The sequence below is a fragment of the Lontra canadensis genome, unplaced genomic scaffold (assembly GCF_010015895.1).
Source record: "Lontra canadensis isolate GAN:19392208 unplaced genomic scaffold, GSC_riverotter_1.0 scaffold13, whole genome shotgun sequence".
In the NCBI taxonomy this organism is placed as follows: Eukaryota; Metazoa; Chordata; class Mammalia; order Carnivora; family Mustelidae; genus Lontra; species Lontra canadensis.
The window spans coordinates 28,303,471-28,320,016 of record NW_022631007.1 but is presented as its reverse complement, the minus strand read 5'-3'; the positions used below and the strand labels follow the sequence as shown (position 1 = coordinate 28,320,016).

Below are 16,546 nucleotides of genomic sequence, written 5' to 3'. Positions count from 1 at the left end.
GGGAGCTCCCCTCTGCAAATGACTGCAGTAGTTTGGTAGCCCCCAATCCTCATGCCACTGCTGAGTTTATGCTAGGGAAAGAGATTCAGATTCCTTTATCTGAGGTTCATTTAATCCTAAAACCCTTTTGGAGAAGTGGAGCCTTAATTGTTATTAGTACAATAATTTTATCTTGTTTAAGAAGAAAATTTTAACTAGATCTCAAAGACTTTTTTTTACTAGACCTCATGATCTATACAAAGTTATATCTACTTCCCTGCATATTCTAAATTTAAAAATTCTTACAATATTACATTTCAACAAATTTAATATACATATTTCTTTTTTCCAAGCTAAATTAATCACAAGCAGAATTTTAGAAAGTTTTTTCCATTTCCACCAACCAGTTCTACTTCTTATATTCTCTTTCGAACAATATGAAGACACCATACCCCTCTTCTCCTAAGCTAGAATCCCAGAATTGGTCCTCAAATATTCTCTTTCTCATCTCCTTAATCCAACAATTCTGTCAATTTTACCTCAGTCTTCTCAGAGTGGCTATCTCCATTATCAACTAATTTCAGGCCTTTATCATTTTTCCTGGATTATTTGCACCAGTCTCTTCACTGGTCTTCCTCATCAGCCCTTCCTCTTCATCCCATATTTCCCACCCCTGCTGAAATACACAGAGGTGTCATTCGGTGTTTTGGACGAAAGTTATATTGTCCTCCTCCCTATCTCAGGCCAAAAGGGATCTCAGCAATGCTCAGACCAGGCACCTTCCCCAAGAACCTATGTGCACTGACAATCAGCCCCAGGAAGCCCCAGGGCTTAGGTTTCCTGGCTAATGCCCAGTAAGATCAAGTCAACATTGTTCCAATTACCAACAACAGAAAAGCAAAGTCCGATAAAACTGGACTCTGGAAATTAGGAAACCATTAGTGATCTAAGCTAGTGGAAATGTAGCTAGTGGAGCCAGAATCCAGAGTGAGCTTTGAAGTGAAAGGGAAACAAGGATATGGGGAAAGTGAAGTTGTGAAAAAGTATGGCGGAGAAGGAAAGGACAGGGATTGGGTCATAGCTAGAGGGAGGAAGGTTGAAGAAGGTTTTTTCCAAAAAAGGGGAAAAGAGGTTCACAGTGTCAGAAGCTGAGAGGAGAGAAAACAAATCAAAACACCCCCGAAGAGTGGACTGAGAGAAGGTAATGATGCAGGGGAGAGAGATGAATTCATGGAAGAAGATACTGGGGAAAATGGAGGCAAAGGGCAGGTCCAAGCCCACAGAAAGAGGAACTGAGTTTGGATGCATTGGGGAAGCCTACCTTCCTCTCTGAGGCCACACAGGGAAGACCTGCACGGAAGAGAAGGGGAGAGTATTGAAGATTTTCTTCTACACCTGATGGTCTTCCTGTCTCTACGGAGTAGAAAGCAAGGTGTTCTGCTGAGAAACATGAGTAGCAAATTGGGTCTCAGCTTGAAGAGAAAAATAAAAAATTTGAAATACCTGATTAGAGGAATGGGGAAGGGCAATGACCAAGACAAATAAAAGGATCACAGAAAAGGCGTACAGGGCCCAGACAAAATGAAAAGCCATATATTTGTACTGACAACCATCAGGAAAATTGATTGGTTTCCCCTACCAGTCCTTGGGTACTTCAGTAAAGTTGAGGAACAGGGGTCTGTGAAGAAGAAAGAAAAGACCCCATCCTCAAAATATTAAACATAGAATCACTAGGGGTGCCTGGCTAGCTCGGTCAGTAGAGCATGCAACTCTTAAGCTGTGGTCATGAGTTCAAGCCCCACTTTAGGGCTTGAATTACATGATCCAGCAATCCTACTTCTGGGTGTATATTCAAAAGAAATGAGAACAAGATCTTGAAGAAATATCTGCACTCCCATGTTCACTGCAGCATTAATTACAATAGCCAAGGCATAAAAGCAACCTAAGTATTTGTCAATGGATGCATGGATAAAAAAAATTTATATATATACCTATATCTCCCACATACACACATGATGGAATATTATTTAGTCATGAGAAAGAAGGAACCTGCTTTTGTGACAACATGGATGAAACTTGAGAGCATTATACTAAGTGAAATAAGTCAGCATCACAAGAAAAACTCCTTTATTTTTCAGGAAAAAAATTCTTTTTTCTTTTTAAGATTTTATTTATTTATTTATTTGACAGAGAGAGACCCAGCAAGAGAGGGAACACAAGCAGGGGAGTGGGAGAGAGAGAAGCAGGCTTCCCGCTGTTCAAGGTGCCGTACACAGGGTTGAATCCCAGGACCCTGGGATCAGGACCTGAGCTGAAGGCAGACACCCAACAACTGAGCCACCCAGGTGCCCCAATAAAAAAATTTATAATTATAATGGCAATGAATGTTAACTAAACTCATGGCGATCATTTCATAATATATTCAGACATCAAGTCATTATGTTGTATACCTGAAATTAACATAATGTTATATGTCAGTTTATATCTCAATACAAAAAAAATGTAAGTAAGACAAAGAAAGACAAATCCCATATGGTATCATTTATATATGAAATCCAAAACAGCCAAACTCAGAATAGAGCTGTGGTTACTAGGGGCTTGGGGTGGGGGAAATGGGGAGATGTTGGACAAAGGGTACAAAGTTCCAATTATAAGGTGATTAAGTTTGGGAGATCTAATGTGCAACATAGTGATTATAGCTAATAATACTATACTATATATTTAAGGTTCTTCCCTGTCTTTTAATGACTTGATAGTTCATTTCTTTTTAATGCTGAATAATATCCCATTGTATGAAGATAACACAGTTTGTCCATCACCTATTGGAGGACATCTTAGTTGCTTTCAGGTTTTATCAGCTGTGAATAAAGCTACTATAAACATACCTATGCAATTTGTTCAGGTAAATACTAAAGCACAATTGTTGAATTATATGGTACAAATATATTTAATTTTGCAAGAAGCTGCCAAACTGTCTTCTGAAGTGGTTGTACCATTTTGCATTTCCACCAGCAATGAATGAAAGTTCCTTTTGCACCTCATCTTCAACATTTGGCATTGTGCTTTGGATTTTAGCCATTCCAATAGGTGTATAGTGGTATCTCATTTTTGTTTTAGTTTGCAATTCCTTAGTGACATATGATGCTGAGTGTTTTCATATCCTTTTTGCTATCTATATATCTTCTTTGGTGAGGTATCTATTTAGATTATTTGCATATTTTGAAATTAAATTCTTTAGTTTTTTATTGTTGAATTTAGACTCAATTTTAAAGCACTCTTTGTGGGTGCCTGGGTGGCTCAGTTGCTAAGCATTTGCCTTTGGCTCAGGTCCTGATCCCAGGGTCCTGGGATTGAGCCCCATGTTGGGCTCCCTGCTCAGCAGGAGGCCTGCTTCTCCCACTCCCACTCCCCCTGCTTGTATTCCCTGTTTTGCTGTGTCTCTGTCAAATAAATTTTAAAATCTTTAAAAAAAAAATAAATAAATAACATAAGACTATGTCAGGGTCTTACTTGGTCCTGTTTTGTTCATTGTGTTGGCTGGTTCCAGATGTCATCCCCAATTTACAGTTTTCTACTTTATACATATAGTAAGCATAGTTTTTTTGGGGGGGGGGGTGGTCCTTAAACAACGGAACTTTGTTGTCTGACATTTCTGGAAGCTAGAAGGTCAAGATCAAGCTATGGGCAGAATTGGTTCCTTCAAGGCTGTGCAAGCATAGTTTAAAGATCCCTCATCCAGGATGCTGGTAACAGAAGTTGTCTGAGGATGGCACTCGGGTGGCTTGGTCAGTTCAGTGTCTGACTTCAGCTCAGGTCATGATCTCTGGGTTCTCAGATCCAGCCACTTGGGGCTCAGGCTCAGCAAGTAATCTGCTTCTCCCTCTCCTCAGCCCCTACCCCTGCTCGTGGGTACTCTCTCTCACCCTCTCAAATAAAATAAAATATTTAAAAAAAACAATGTTGTCTAAGGGACATAGTCCAACTGGAGGAGCCTTTGAAAAGGTTTCTGACCATTAGACCCAAAGGAGGAATCTTACAGACACTTGAGCCAAGTGATCAAAATTAGCATCACCAATGTGAGACAGATTGACATGGTGTCTCTCCTGAGCAGGACTCATCACTTCTGTGGTACTCTCGCCAAACAAACAAAAAACCTGAATCCCGTTCTTCCAATCTCCCTTAAGAGGAAACCTAAGACAAACCAAAACTGAAGGACATTCTACAGAATTGATGAAGTTCTTGAACCTAGGTGAGGTTCGGTGGGGTGAGGTTCGGAGCCGACGGCTAAGAAAGAATTCTTAAGACCTCTTTGGTGCAAAAATGTGGTTTATTAGAGCACGGGGACAGGACCCGTGGGCAGACGGAGATGCTGCCCCGGGTTTGTGAGGAGTGGCTGGTTATATACACAGGAGTCGGGTAGGTGAGGACAAAGGGGTGTTCAGAAGGGCTATTGGGGTAAAGAAGACTGTCAGGATATTGAAGGCCTGGTTACTATCAAGCCAAGGCTGCTTTCCCTCTGATGAGGCACTAACATAAAGACAATTGGGAGTCTCCTGGTGGAATGTTACATTCCTGCTATCAAAGCGTCCTTGTTAGTGAGATTTAGGTTTAAAAGAAATTTAACTTTATTTACTTTTCCTTCTACCTCAGCCTCCCTCAGTTTTGTTTATGGAGGGGAAGGTGACATTAAGGCTTGAGGAACTGAGTTATGTGCCTCTGGAAATTGGGCTATTGATAGGGTACCTTCTTTGTTGTAAATCTCTAGGACATTTGTAAACCAAGGGAGACTCTGTCTTGCAGGATTGTGATCTCTGCAAGTTACTCTGTTTCTCGTTTATGGCAGTCAGGGGTGCCTGAGGAATGTGACACATATTACCGGGGGGAGCGGGTGGAGAGGGGGTGCAAGGTGCCAGCTTTTGCTTTGTTTTCAGCCAGACTCCTGCTCCCTCATCAGAATGATCGTCTAGTACTCTTCAAACGAGATGTCGGAAAGACAGACAATGACAGAGTAACTGTCTCCCATTACAGGGCACTCAGGAGACAAGACATCTCAGCGCCATGTATAACGATGGGTTGGATTTGAACAGAAAAGGCCACCAGAGGGACACCTCACGGCTAATTTCCCGGCTTTGACCATTCTACTGGAGTTCTACAGGGTGTTAACGTTTAGAGAAGCTAGCGAAGGGTTACGAAATTCTTCGGACTCTTTTTGTACCATTTTTGAGAGTCCGAAATTATGCCAGGTCAAATGACAAGTTTCAAATACCAGAGAGAGACGTGGAAGAGGCGGCCCGCGGGCGGGCGAGGAGGTCAGCCCGGGTCTGGCCCCCTGGTCTCCCCTTCCCGCCCCTCACGTACCCTCCCCTCCTCTTCCCGCCCCTCTCGTACCACCCCCCCACCCCCCCACCCCGGCCCGGCCGCGTGGGAGGGTTGGTCCGCGCCCGGCACTTCCGAGGAGCGCCGCCCTTGGCGTCCGCAGCCGCCGTCATGCCCCGGACCGCGCTGCTCGCTGTCCTGCTGCCGTTGCTGGGCCTGGTCACCGCCGCGGTCGCGGGTGAGCTGCCCCCGGCCGCGTTTCCTCCCTCCCTGCCCCAGAGCCCGACCCGAGCGGTCGCCTTCAGGCCCTGCCCCGCGTGACTCCGCAGCCGACGGCCGCCCCAGGGTCTCGCCCTGCCCTGCGCGCCCACCCCCGTGCGCCCTCGGGGCCCTGCGTCCGGCCACCACCCGCCCCGCGCGCCACCCCGGGCAGTGGGTTCTGACAGAGCGCCCCAGGAAGGGTCGCCGAGGACCCGAGCCCGCCCTGGCTCCCCCACCGTGCCCCCAGCCTCAGCGCAGACCCCGCTCGCGGGGACGGTCTCCAGACGGGGAGCTCGTTGAGAGCAGAGGGAGTCAGAGCCGCGCACCGGGGCAGTTTCCGGGCCATTGGGGGCCGAGATGAGGAGCGGGGAAGTTGGCTGCGGAGATTTCCCCTTTGCGCGGCGGGGGCAGGGGTGGGAGGAAGCGGGCCCTCCTGCGCTCGCCGCCCTGTTTGTCCCGCTGCTTGGCGTTCGAGTTGTTGAAACAGGAAAACAGTTCAGCCAAATAACCCCTGGATCCAAGTGGGACGCGAGCAGGCGAAGCTTCGATTCCTCTTAAGTCGTGTGATTTAAAAAAGCCTTTAAGTCTGCTCTGCGGTCATGCAAGTGTCACCCGAAAAAAGTTACACATGGTTAGTCAGTCATTTCCCAAATGACTCCTGAGGAAAATAGACAATTCTATTGAATATGTGGGGTGGGTTTTTTGTTTAACAACTTTTTCGTACACGCATGTCCAAAATACTGAATGGGGGAAAGACTTCTATCCAAAAACATTAAACCATTCTAGGAATTAAAGAACAGAATAAACAAGAACTCAGTGAATACTTGTGTGGGTTTGAATAAAATGCTTATGCGAGTGATTTGTTTTTTGTTTGGGGGGGGTTCCCCCCCACTCTTGAATTTCACTGTCATTTTATAAGTTCCTACTGGAAGCCTGCTGACAAGGCAGGCACATTGTAAGGGGTCTCTGTTGGAGGTGTCGATAGAGTAAGCAGCTCAGAACTTGCTCCCTAACTCAAAGCTCCTTTCCTGGAAGGCCTTGTGGGTCAGCATTTATTTATGACTGGTTATGCTATCTGCTGCCTATGAAGAAGCACACACAAGATGTGCTCATTTTCACACTTCATACTGAGCGTATTGGATTTGTCTAAGACAAGACTGGATGGTTTTGAGACACCCCCCCCCCATCCACACCCTCATATGTTGGCCAGTAACATCTGAATGTCCTTTAACCCACCTTCTGGGTTTGCCATGCCTTCAGACTTCAGGTTAGTCAAAATTTACTTTTCTTGTCACATTAAAAAAAAAAAAATCATTTCTAGATGTTGGTATCTCTCTTTTTCAGAGAAGCTGGTTTTTTTTGTTTTCTTTTTTAAAGATTTTTACTTATTTATTTGACAGACAGAGATCACAAGCAGGCGGTGGGGCGGGTACAGGGAACAGGCTCCCACCAAGCAGAGAGTGGATGCAGGGCTTGATCCTAGAACCCTGGGATCATGACCTGAGCTGAAGGCAGAGGCTTTAATCCACTGAGCCACTCAGGTGCCCCAGAGAGAAGTTGTTTTGAACAGTAAAACGGGTCACGCTATCTTTGGAAAATTGTGTTCTTTTTCCTTTTATAAGTCCAGTACAGTTAAACAGGCTTTTCAAGAGCTTAAGAAGTACATATTGAATAAATTAATGCAGGTAATTAACCAGTTTCTATCAGTCAGGAGGCTTTAAGGATTAATTTAGAAAGAACATGAGCTTTGGGGTTAGGTACAAACCATATGGCTTTGAAAAAGTTACCTAACTCATTGCACTTGGAGATAATACCCTGTAGGACTGTAACGAGCATTAAGTGAGAACTCTGGCTCTTACCTATTGTAGGCATGCTAAATCTTGGTGTCCTTCCTTTTGTTCTCTTCATACAAAATGAAGGATAATTATTGTGACTAGAAGACATTGTGAGTGCCATTTTATGTGGGTTGGATATTTCTGGTTAATGAGCACATTCATATACATGCTGATGATTTCATCACAGTACTTTACAGTATCTTACCTAGACAAGATCAGGAATCCTATTACACTTAGAACTAAGTGAAGAAAGAGTTTTTCAAGGTTATCACAAAATTAGCTGAGTGGCAAGATCTTAACAGCAAAGCTTCCATGGTATTGCATGAAGTGTAGATTTAATGGTGACGTGGAAATCATTGTTAACTGTTCTCTGTTACTTTGGAGTTCATTAGTATAAATGATCTTATGTTCTTAATCATTATCTTGAAAATCACGATGAACAAACCATTGTTCCAATTCCCAAGTAAGGTTCCGTGGCATGCCTTTTCGAAAGTTCTTCTGTAATGGTGCCTTTTCACATAGTAGTTGATCACTGTGTTTACTGGGTAGGTGATCGCCCATGGGTGGCATGAGATGAGTGGATATAAGCTTGGTCAAAGTAAGTCTTCTTTCTGTGGTCATCGTGTGGATCAGAATCTAGGATACGGATTTTGAATTGCCTTAGCCTCCAAGCCCTGGATGAGGGTGCCCCGCCTTCCTTGCTGAGGTTGTCTTTCACCACTCTTCTAGCCGGTCGGTGTTTATCCACACTGGGCCCCAGGGACTCAACCACCTGCAGGCTCTTCTGCCCAGATTGTCCTCCCCTTCCCCTGTCCTTGCCATGGCTGCCCCCACCCACATCATTCAAATCTCTGTTCATATGTCACCTCCTCAGGCTTCCTGAATGCTCTACATTCTCATGACCATATTGTATCTTCTTCAGAGCTCTCGATGCTGTCTGAATGCATCTTGTTTATTCGTCATCTTCTTGCTTGTCTTTCCGCTTACCAGAAGGAAGATACATAATAGCAGAGACTTTACAGTCTTATGAATTTTTGTTTTGTTTTGAGTTGTATCTTTGCACTTTATTGTAATTTATAATAAAAGGACCACGAATTTTAAATGAATGATTTTTAAAATAAGGGGGATAATGGGATTTCAGTTTCTTTCAAATTATTTTACTTCTGTCATGAACTGATATCATAATTGAATTCAAAGCATCAAATCATTTAATCTTTTGATGTGACTTTTTCTAATTCTTTTTTTGTTTTTTGGTTTTTTAAAGTTTTATTTATTTGTCAGAGAGAGAGAGAGACAGAGCACAAGCAGGGGGAGCAGCAGGCAGAGGGAGAAGTAGGCTCCTGGCCGAGCCTGATGCAGTGCCGGATCCCAGGACAGGACCTGAGTGGAAGACAGACCTCAACCCACTGAGCCACCCAGGCGTCCCTAACTTTTTCTAATTCTTGTAAATGGCACAGTGATGTTTTACAGGAAATTATCTCAGATAGTTCTTGTAAATTTTGAAACATTAATAAATGTTTCTTTTTCTTCTAATGAGAAAGTGAAATTACAGTTAGGTATTATTTCAGGACTTCTTTCATTGTTGAGAAGTATTCAAAAATGTGCTTCTCTGTTGAAAACTAGTTTTGCAACAGGGTGAGTGTCCACAGTTTTTTATGATACCTATTAAGTATTTATTTCTTTTGTGGATTATTTTGGATTTTGAGGGCAGATCTTGAGACTGAATCTATAAGAAAACGGACCAGAGATGCCCAGGGAGAAAGGTGCAGAGTAACACTGGCACTCCCATTCTATAAATAAATCTCATGACAGCTCTTCTGCAAAGGGAAGGAGAGGAGAAGATGGAGGTAGACATCGGGGAATGTGGGTTGGGGAGGGTGATGTGGAGAGGGAATGGCATGTCAAGAGTGTCTGAATTTTCTTGTGCTTCAGGGAGATCTTGCAACCCAGAGTACAGCCACAGGCCCTCTAGATTAGTCAGGGACTTGGAGCCCCACTCCTGCCTCCCTGCGTAATAAACATAATAAACAGCTCGTCCTCTTTGTCTGTCTCTGCCACAGTTGTTCTTGCGGAAGCTAAGTCACTGTGACTCATATCTTAGTGGGAGAGGGGCAAAGGTTTTATTATTGACCAGGGGAAAAAATGCAGTCTTTGCCTTCACTTTGTTAACATTCAGAACAAGTGTCTCCCAAGGATCACTTCCTCTTGTGCTGTGCCTGGTTGCTTGAGAAATTATAAGGGAACAGAGAGTTCTGCTAGAACTGACCGGTAATGCCAAATATCCTCGTAGATATGCCATTTTATTCTTTAGCACATGGTAATTTTAGGCAGAGGATCTGTATAGAAACTTTAGGGATCTTAAGTACAAGCTTTTAAAATTTTCATCAGGCTCCTGAATTTCTATATATATTGAGTAAACAGAATTATAAAGTCAAAATCCATAAAGAGTTACTTAGGTGCATTATTAATTACCTATCTTTCAGGCAGCTGTGAAGAAGTAAGAGTCATACTTACTTCGCAGAGAGCATTGTGGGCAGGCTTTGTGTGTGTGTGTGTGTGTGTGTGTGTGTGTGTGTGTGAAGTTTATATGTTGAAATATATTTTTACAGAAGATATTATAGAACCTCTAATTGAAAACTTACAGCAGTATTTTGGGGAAACACGTTTTTAATGAGAATGGGGTTATAGCAGAGAGAACTTCGCATCGAAGGAGGCTTAGCTTAGCTTTCTGCTCATGAAGTGCATGAACCTCAACAGCTTTCCTCACAAGAGGTATCCAGCCTCTGCTTGAACACGTTTCCTCTCAAAGTAAAAATATATGTCTTGAGTAGTACTTAGAGCTGGTTTCTGGGGCGCCCACTGACCGATAGCATGAGAAGGAGGGTTTGGTGGTGAATTAACTGGAGGTCACTGCAAATGCTGAAATGAACCTAAGGACAAGGCAGTTGAAATTTTGAGGTAGTGAAATTAACAGTTTGTTTTGTATTCTTCTGCCTATAGAGTCTTACTTTTGTTGTCTTACCACATATTGCTTATTTAATTATTGAACAGTGGTCTTTGAGTTGTTGTCATCATCGTCGTCATCATCCTTCTCCTCGTTCCCATCTCAGGGGCCCACGTTTGCTATTCCCTGTCTGACCCAGATTTCCACATGGCTTTTCTCCTTCGGCTTATGCAGACTTTTTATATGTCACCGTGATGATGAGCTCTTTCTTAGACACCTTTCTATAATTGCAGCCGTCACCCCTACCCTACACCCAGGGTCTTGCTTCTCTGTTTTAACTTTTCTCCTCAGTATTTATCACCATCTTGGGTTGCTTGTCTCCAAGATGGCCCCAATGATTTTTTCCTGCTGGTATTCGTAGTTTTGTGTAGCTCACCCCAGCACTAAATAGGCGTGACCTATGTAACCAGTAGGATATTGCAGAAATAACAGTGTGACTCTGAAGGCTGGATTAGAATCATTTGCTCTGAGAGAAGCCACCTGCCATGTCATAGGGACCCTCAAGCAACCCTGTGGAGAAGTCCACATGGTGAGAATCTGGGCCTCTTACCTACAGCCAGCACCAACGCATTGTCTGTATGAAGCAGCCTTCTTGGGAGACTTATCCTCCCACCCCAGTTCAGATTCCAGATGGCTGCAGCCCTGGCAAAGAGCTTGACTGCAGCTTCATGAGAAACCCCAAGCCGGAATCACCCAGCTGGGTAGCTGCTTCCAAATTCCTGACCCAGACAAACTGTGTGAGATAATGAAAGGTTTTTTTTGTTGTCTTGAGTTGCTAGTTTGTTACATATTAATAGATCACTAGTATATCATCTGAATATAAAACATCATCTAACATATCTTGCCTTTGTGTATCTGCCTCAACTAGAATATAAGCTCCAGGATGGCAGGGTGTTTTTTTTTTTTTTTCTTTTTGTTCACTATGTCATCTAGAACCTAGAACACCTTTCTCACAACAACCCTGTGTGAGAATAAATACTGTTATTATCCCTGTTTTACAAATAAGGAAACTAGGGCACAGTGAGATTAAGTAACATATCTGGGATGATGTGGTCAGAGCCAGACTTCTCTGCAGCTTAATGTTCTTACCAGAACCCTGCCCTGTTCTAGTTCTCTGTGTGCTGTCTTGTATTATGTGTAAGGTGCTATGATAGTTATTATTGAGGGTACACTGAGATTTAAGAAATGGTCTCTGTTGTCATGCAGTTAACAATCCAGTTGGAAAAACTGGGTAAATATCAGATAACTGTCATAGAGGGCGATTTGATCAGTGCCATATAAAAGTGTGTTGATTATCAAAGGCAACACAGCTCCTTTTCCAAGAATAATGGCTACCTGTGGTTCTTATGCATAGGTCCTCGTGGTTTGTGTCATCTTACCCTCACTGCCGGGGCCACAACTAATCAAAAGAGGGATAGTTACCTAAATCAAAGGATGATTATTCTAGGCTAGGCGGCCACTCAAGGGAGTTCCTAGTATAAAAACCTTACGAGGCCTATTTGCTGAGATGGCGTCTTCAGATGTCTTGTTATCCCATGTATCCATATAGTAAATGTCTATCATTTGAGGTAACCTGAGCAGGTCTTTACTCCTTGTAACCAGAAAGGTTTCTCATCCATGGTGTAATGCTAAGTCCAGAAAGTTCGAAGTTCAGAGGAGTCTGAGGCTCCAGGAAGATGAGGGTTGGACACTCCACAGAGAACTGACCCACAAGCTGCCCGTGAAGTAAGAGTATACTTTAACCAATAAGTGGTTTAGAAAGCAGAGTTCTAGAGCTTTCATAAAACATAGGAACTACAAGTGTACAAAGAAGTAATTTATAAATTGACCTCATTTGGTGTTGATTATATTTTTGTGTATTGAATAGACTTGGTTTATTCCATATAAAGCATATTACAAAAATTATTTTTTATATTCTTATTTATTATCAGTAAAAAATATTATGTGTAGCTTTGACTGGAAATAATATGACGGCATTTGTCAGCTTGTGATTCAAGAACTTCTAGTGATACGGAAAGTCATTTTAGGTATCATAAAACATGCTAATGGAGTCTGTTTCCTTTTAAGATTTTTTTTTTAATTTTATAAGGATAAAGAAAAGGCAACAAAAGGAATCAGAAGAAAACAGAAGAAAAAAAAAGATGAAAATCAAAATTTGCAGTTGACAGTATCTCCCCTTGTGACTTTCTATTTGAGTTTCATTCTGGAAATGACTGTTTGTCTATCATGTCTTGCACATATACTAAATGAGTGAAGTAGGCAGTCTCCTCCCTCTTCTCCTTCCTCCTACCTGGTAATAGTTAATGTGTTGACTCCTTACTAGGTGCTTATCATTGTGCTTTCTGTGGTACTCCTGTTTTGGGATTTCTTTTCCTTTTTCCTTTTGTATATGGCAAACTCCTTTATCCTGTAAGTTGTAGCTCAAATTACTTCCTTCTTTCTGAAAAAGTGTTTCTTAACTTTATAAGTTATTTATTCTTTATTGTCTTGTGTAGTATTTTATCCATCATACCTTTGTAATATCTGTTATGTGTATGTATTTAACTCTCCCATCAGAGTGAGCACTTTACATGAAGGACTCATTCCTCTTTATATCCCTTTCTTCTTACCCCTTAGCACTGACCATTATATCTGACATAAAGGAGTTGGTCAGTAAATGGGTAGATGGATGAACAATTATTAATAACTTGTCCAAAGATGTGAAAAAGGGAACTCTGCTTCTGGCTATAACCAGGTGGGGAGAACAACTAGAAGTTCTAGATAAAATTCCATAAAAATCATATTTGCTGGCAGCAGAGAGCTGCTATGGCCATTTGTTGAGGTGAGACCAACATTGTGTATATTAACTTTTTCCCCTAGAAGAGTTGCCAGAATCTTAGGCAGTGAAAGGAAGAACAGAGTTTTGGGCATTCTCTTGGTGTTAAGGAGACAGAATTTTGAGTTTTAACTTGCCAAAGAAGAGAGGCTGTACTTAGTATCCAGGCTTTCTTTGGAATCCATGGATATTGAGCCTCCTAAAGGCTTTAACACCCCCTCAGGTCAGCTCAAACCTTAACTCTGTTAAGGTAATTGTCAATACCCAACCTTCCTACCAGAGTCCCTTCTAGTGGAGAATAGCATCATCTAGAGCCTCTGCATTTTTTCCTACACAGTGTCTGGTACTTGATTTAAAAATGAACCAAACATATACCAGGCATAACAACAAATAGGCCAAAGGAAAAGAGAAACAAAAATAGACCAAAGGCAATCCAGAAATTAAAGTTATCAGAAATGGACTTTAAAATAACTAATAAGTTCAAGAATATAGATAATAAAATTGAGAACTTCACCAGTGGTCCAGAAACTACAAAAATACAAACAAATTGGAATTCTGTAACTGAGGAAGCATTGACATTATGAACTCAATAGATGGGCATAACAGCAGATTTATTAAAACCTAAAGAGTAGATTAGTAAACCAGAAAGAACAAGATAATAGTATGGAGAGCCAGAAGTATTAAAAATATGGAAAGGAGCAACGGGAATATTTAGGACATGATGGGAAGTCTGACATAAACATAATTTGAGGCCCAGAAAGGGAGGAGAGAGAAAATGGAGTAGAAGTGTTATTTGAAGGAATAACAGCCAAGAACTTTCCAAAAGAGATCAATGAAAATAAGCCATAGATTCAATGAGTGCACTGAATTAGAAGCAGGATTTAAAACACACACACACACACACACACACACACACACACTAAGCATACCACTTTCAAACAGCTAAAATACAAAGACAAGATCTTGCAAGCAGCCAGAAAGGGCATCAGACAGACCGCTGATTTCTCAATAAGAATGATGGAAGCCCAAAACTATAAAATTCATCTTAAATAAAAAAATAAGCTGACAATCTAGAATTCTGTATTTGCAAGAATATCCTTCAAACATGAAGGCAGTATAAAGATATTTGCAGAAAATCAAAAACTGAGGGAGTTTTTAATAGATACTTAAAGACTTAAAGAAACACCAGAGGCTGGGGGATCAAGATACAGAGCAGGAGCATCCTGAGCTCAACCCCTTCCATGGGCACAGCAAGGCTACAACAACTTGCAGGTCAACCATCTCTGCGAACAACCTGAAGACTAGCAGAGCAGCTCTTCCCCGACTAAAGATGGGGGGAAAAGCCACTTTGAGAAGGGTAGGAAGGGCCGAGATGTGGTCACCACCACTGAACTGGCCTTATGAGAAACATTCAAGGGACTTCTTTAAGGAGGAAAGGCCACAAATAGAAGTAAGATTATGAAGAAAAAAATTCATGGGTAAAAGGAAACATACAGAGTAAAGGTAGGGGATCAACTACTACTCAGAGCTGGTACGAAGGTTAAAAGACAGAAGTAGTAAAGTTAGTTACATCCACAGTCAAGGGATACACAAAATAAAAAGTTGTACCCCGTGGTGTCAGACATAAAATGTGGTGGGGGGAGTAAAAATGTATTGTGTTTAGAATGTGTTCCAACTTAAGCGACCATCAACTTAAAACAGACTGCTTTTTACATAGGATGCTTATATATGAGCCTCATGGTAACCACAGACCAAAAACCTAGAACAGGTACACAAAAAATTAAAGAGAGAGGAATCCAAACACAACATTAAAGAGAGTCATGTCACAAGGGAAGGAGCAAGAGAAGAGGAAAGGAACAGAGAGAACTATGAAAGCAGCCGGAAAGCAATGAAAGAAATGGCAGTAAGTACGGAGCTATCAAGAACTGCTTTAAATGTAAATGGTCTAAATGCCCCAATCAAAAGATACAGGGTGACTGACTAGATTAAAAAAAAAAAAAAAAAATACAAGACCAGGGCGCCTGCCTGGCAGCTCAGTTGGTAAAGCATGCAACTCTTGTTCTTGGGTCTGTGATTGCAAGACCTACACTGGCATAGAGCTTACTTAAACAAAAGCAAAAGCAAGACCCATTTACATGCTGCCTAGAAGATTCGCTTCAGACCTAAAGACACATGTAGACTGAAAGTGAAGGAATGGAAAAAGATATTATATGCAAATGCAAATGGAAAGAAAGCTGGGTAGCAATACTTCTATTAGACCAAACAGTCTTTAAAAGAAAGAGTATAACAAGAGACAAGGTCATGACATAATGATAGAGAGATCAACCCAGCAAGAGAATACAGCAATTACAAACATCTGTCCACCCAATATATGAGGACCCAAATATATAAAGCAAATATTAACAGACCTGAAGGGAGAGATTGACAGGAATACAATAATAGGAGGGGACTTTAACACCCCACTTACATCAACAGAAAGATATCCAGACAGAACGTCAATGAGGAAACAGCAGCCTTAACCAACATATCAGACCAGATGGACTTAACAGACATATAAGGAACCAAGTAGCGGAATAGACATTCTTTTCAAGTGCACGTGGAACTTTCTCCAGGATAGTTCACATGTTAGGCCACAAAACAGGTCTCGATAAATTTAAAAAGATTGAGATCCTATCAGCATATTTTCCAACAAATATCTAGTATGAAACTAGATATCGAGTACAAGAAAAAAATGGGGGAAAACCCTGCAAACATTTAGAGGCTAAACAACATGCTACTAAACAACCAGTGGGTCAGTGAAGACACCAAAGAGGAAATTTAAAAATACCTTGAGAATAACAGGTGTTGGCGAGGATGTGGAGAAAGGGGAACCCTCATGAGCTGCTGGTGGGAATGCAAACTGGTGCAGCCACTGTGGAAGGCAGTATGAAGGTTCCTCAAAAAATAAAAAATGGATCTACCCTGTGATTCAGTAATTCCACTACTGGGTATTTAGCCCCCCAAAACAAAAGATAATTTGAAAAGGCGTATGCATCCCTGTGTTTATTGTAGCATAGTTTACAGTAGCCAAGATATGGCTGCAGCCCAAGGGTCCATCCACAGGTGAATAAAGATAAATACGTCACCACACCCTGGAATATTGCTCAGCCATAAAATACCGAGATCTTGCCCCTTATGACAACATGGATGGACCTGGAGGGTACACTGCTAAGTGACGTAAGTCAGACAGAGAAAAACAAATACCATGATTTCACTTCTTTGTTAAATCTAAGAGTTCCTCTGAGTAAGGACCACATTTGCAGAGAGGGCAGCCCAGGTGAAAGCACGATGGCTGAG

General features: G+C 41.9%; 1 protein-coding gene across 2 annotated transcripts in view; it reads left to right on the top strand.

Annotated features, from left to right (window-relative positions):
- LOC116867898 (CD302 antigen) overlaps positions 1 to 16,546 on the top strand; it is a 131,255-nt gene that overhangs the window by 97,774 nt on the left and 16,935 nt on the right. The window contains exon 1 of one of the 2 annotated variants that reach the window (XM_032857902.1): positions 5,405 to 5,533. The exons of the other annotated variant lie outside the window; for it this stretch is intronic. Within the exon in view, the coding sequence (XP_032713793.1) occupies positions 5,467 to 5,533 (67 nt within the window). The 5' untranslated portion in view covers positions 5,405 to 5,466. Of the gene's footprint in view, positions 1 to 5,404; positions 5,534 to 16,546 lie in introns of those variants that run through there. 2 annotated transcript variants of the gene reach the window in all.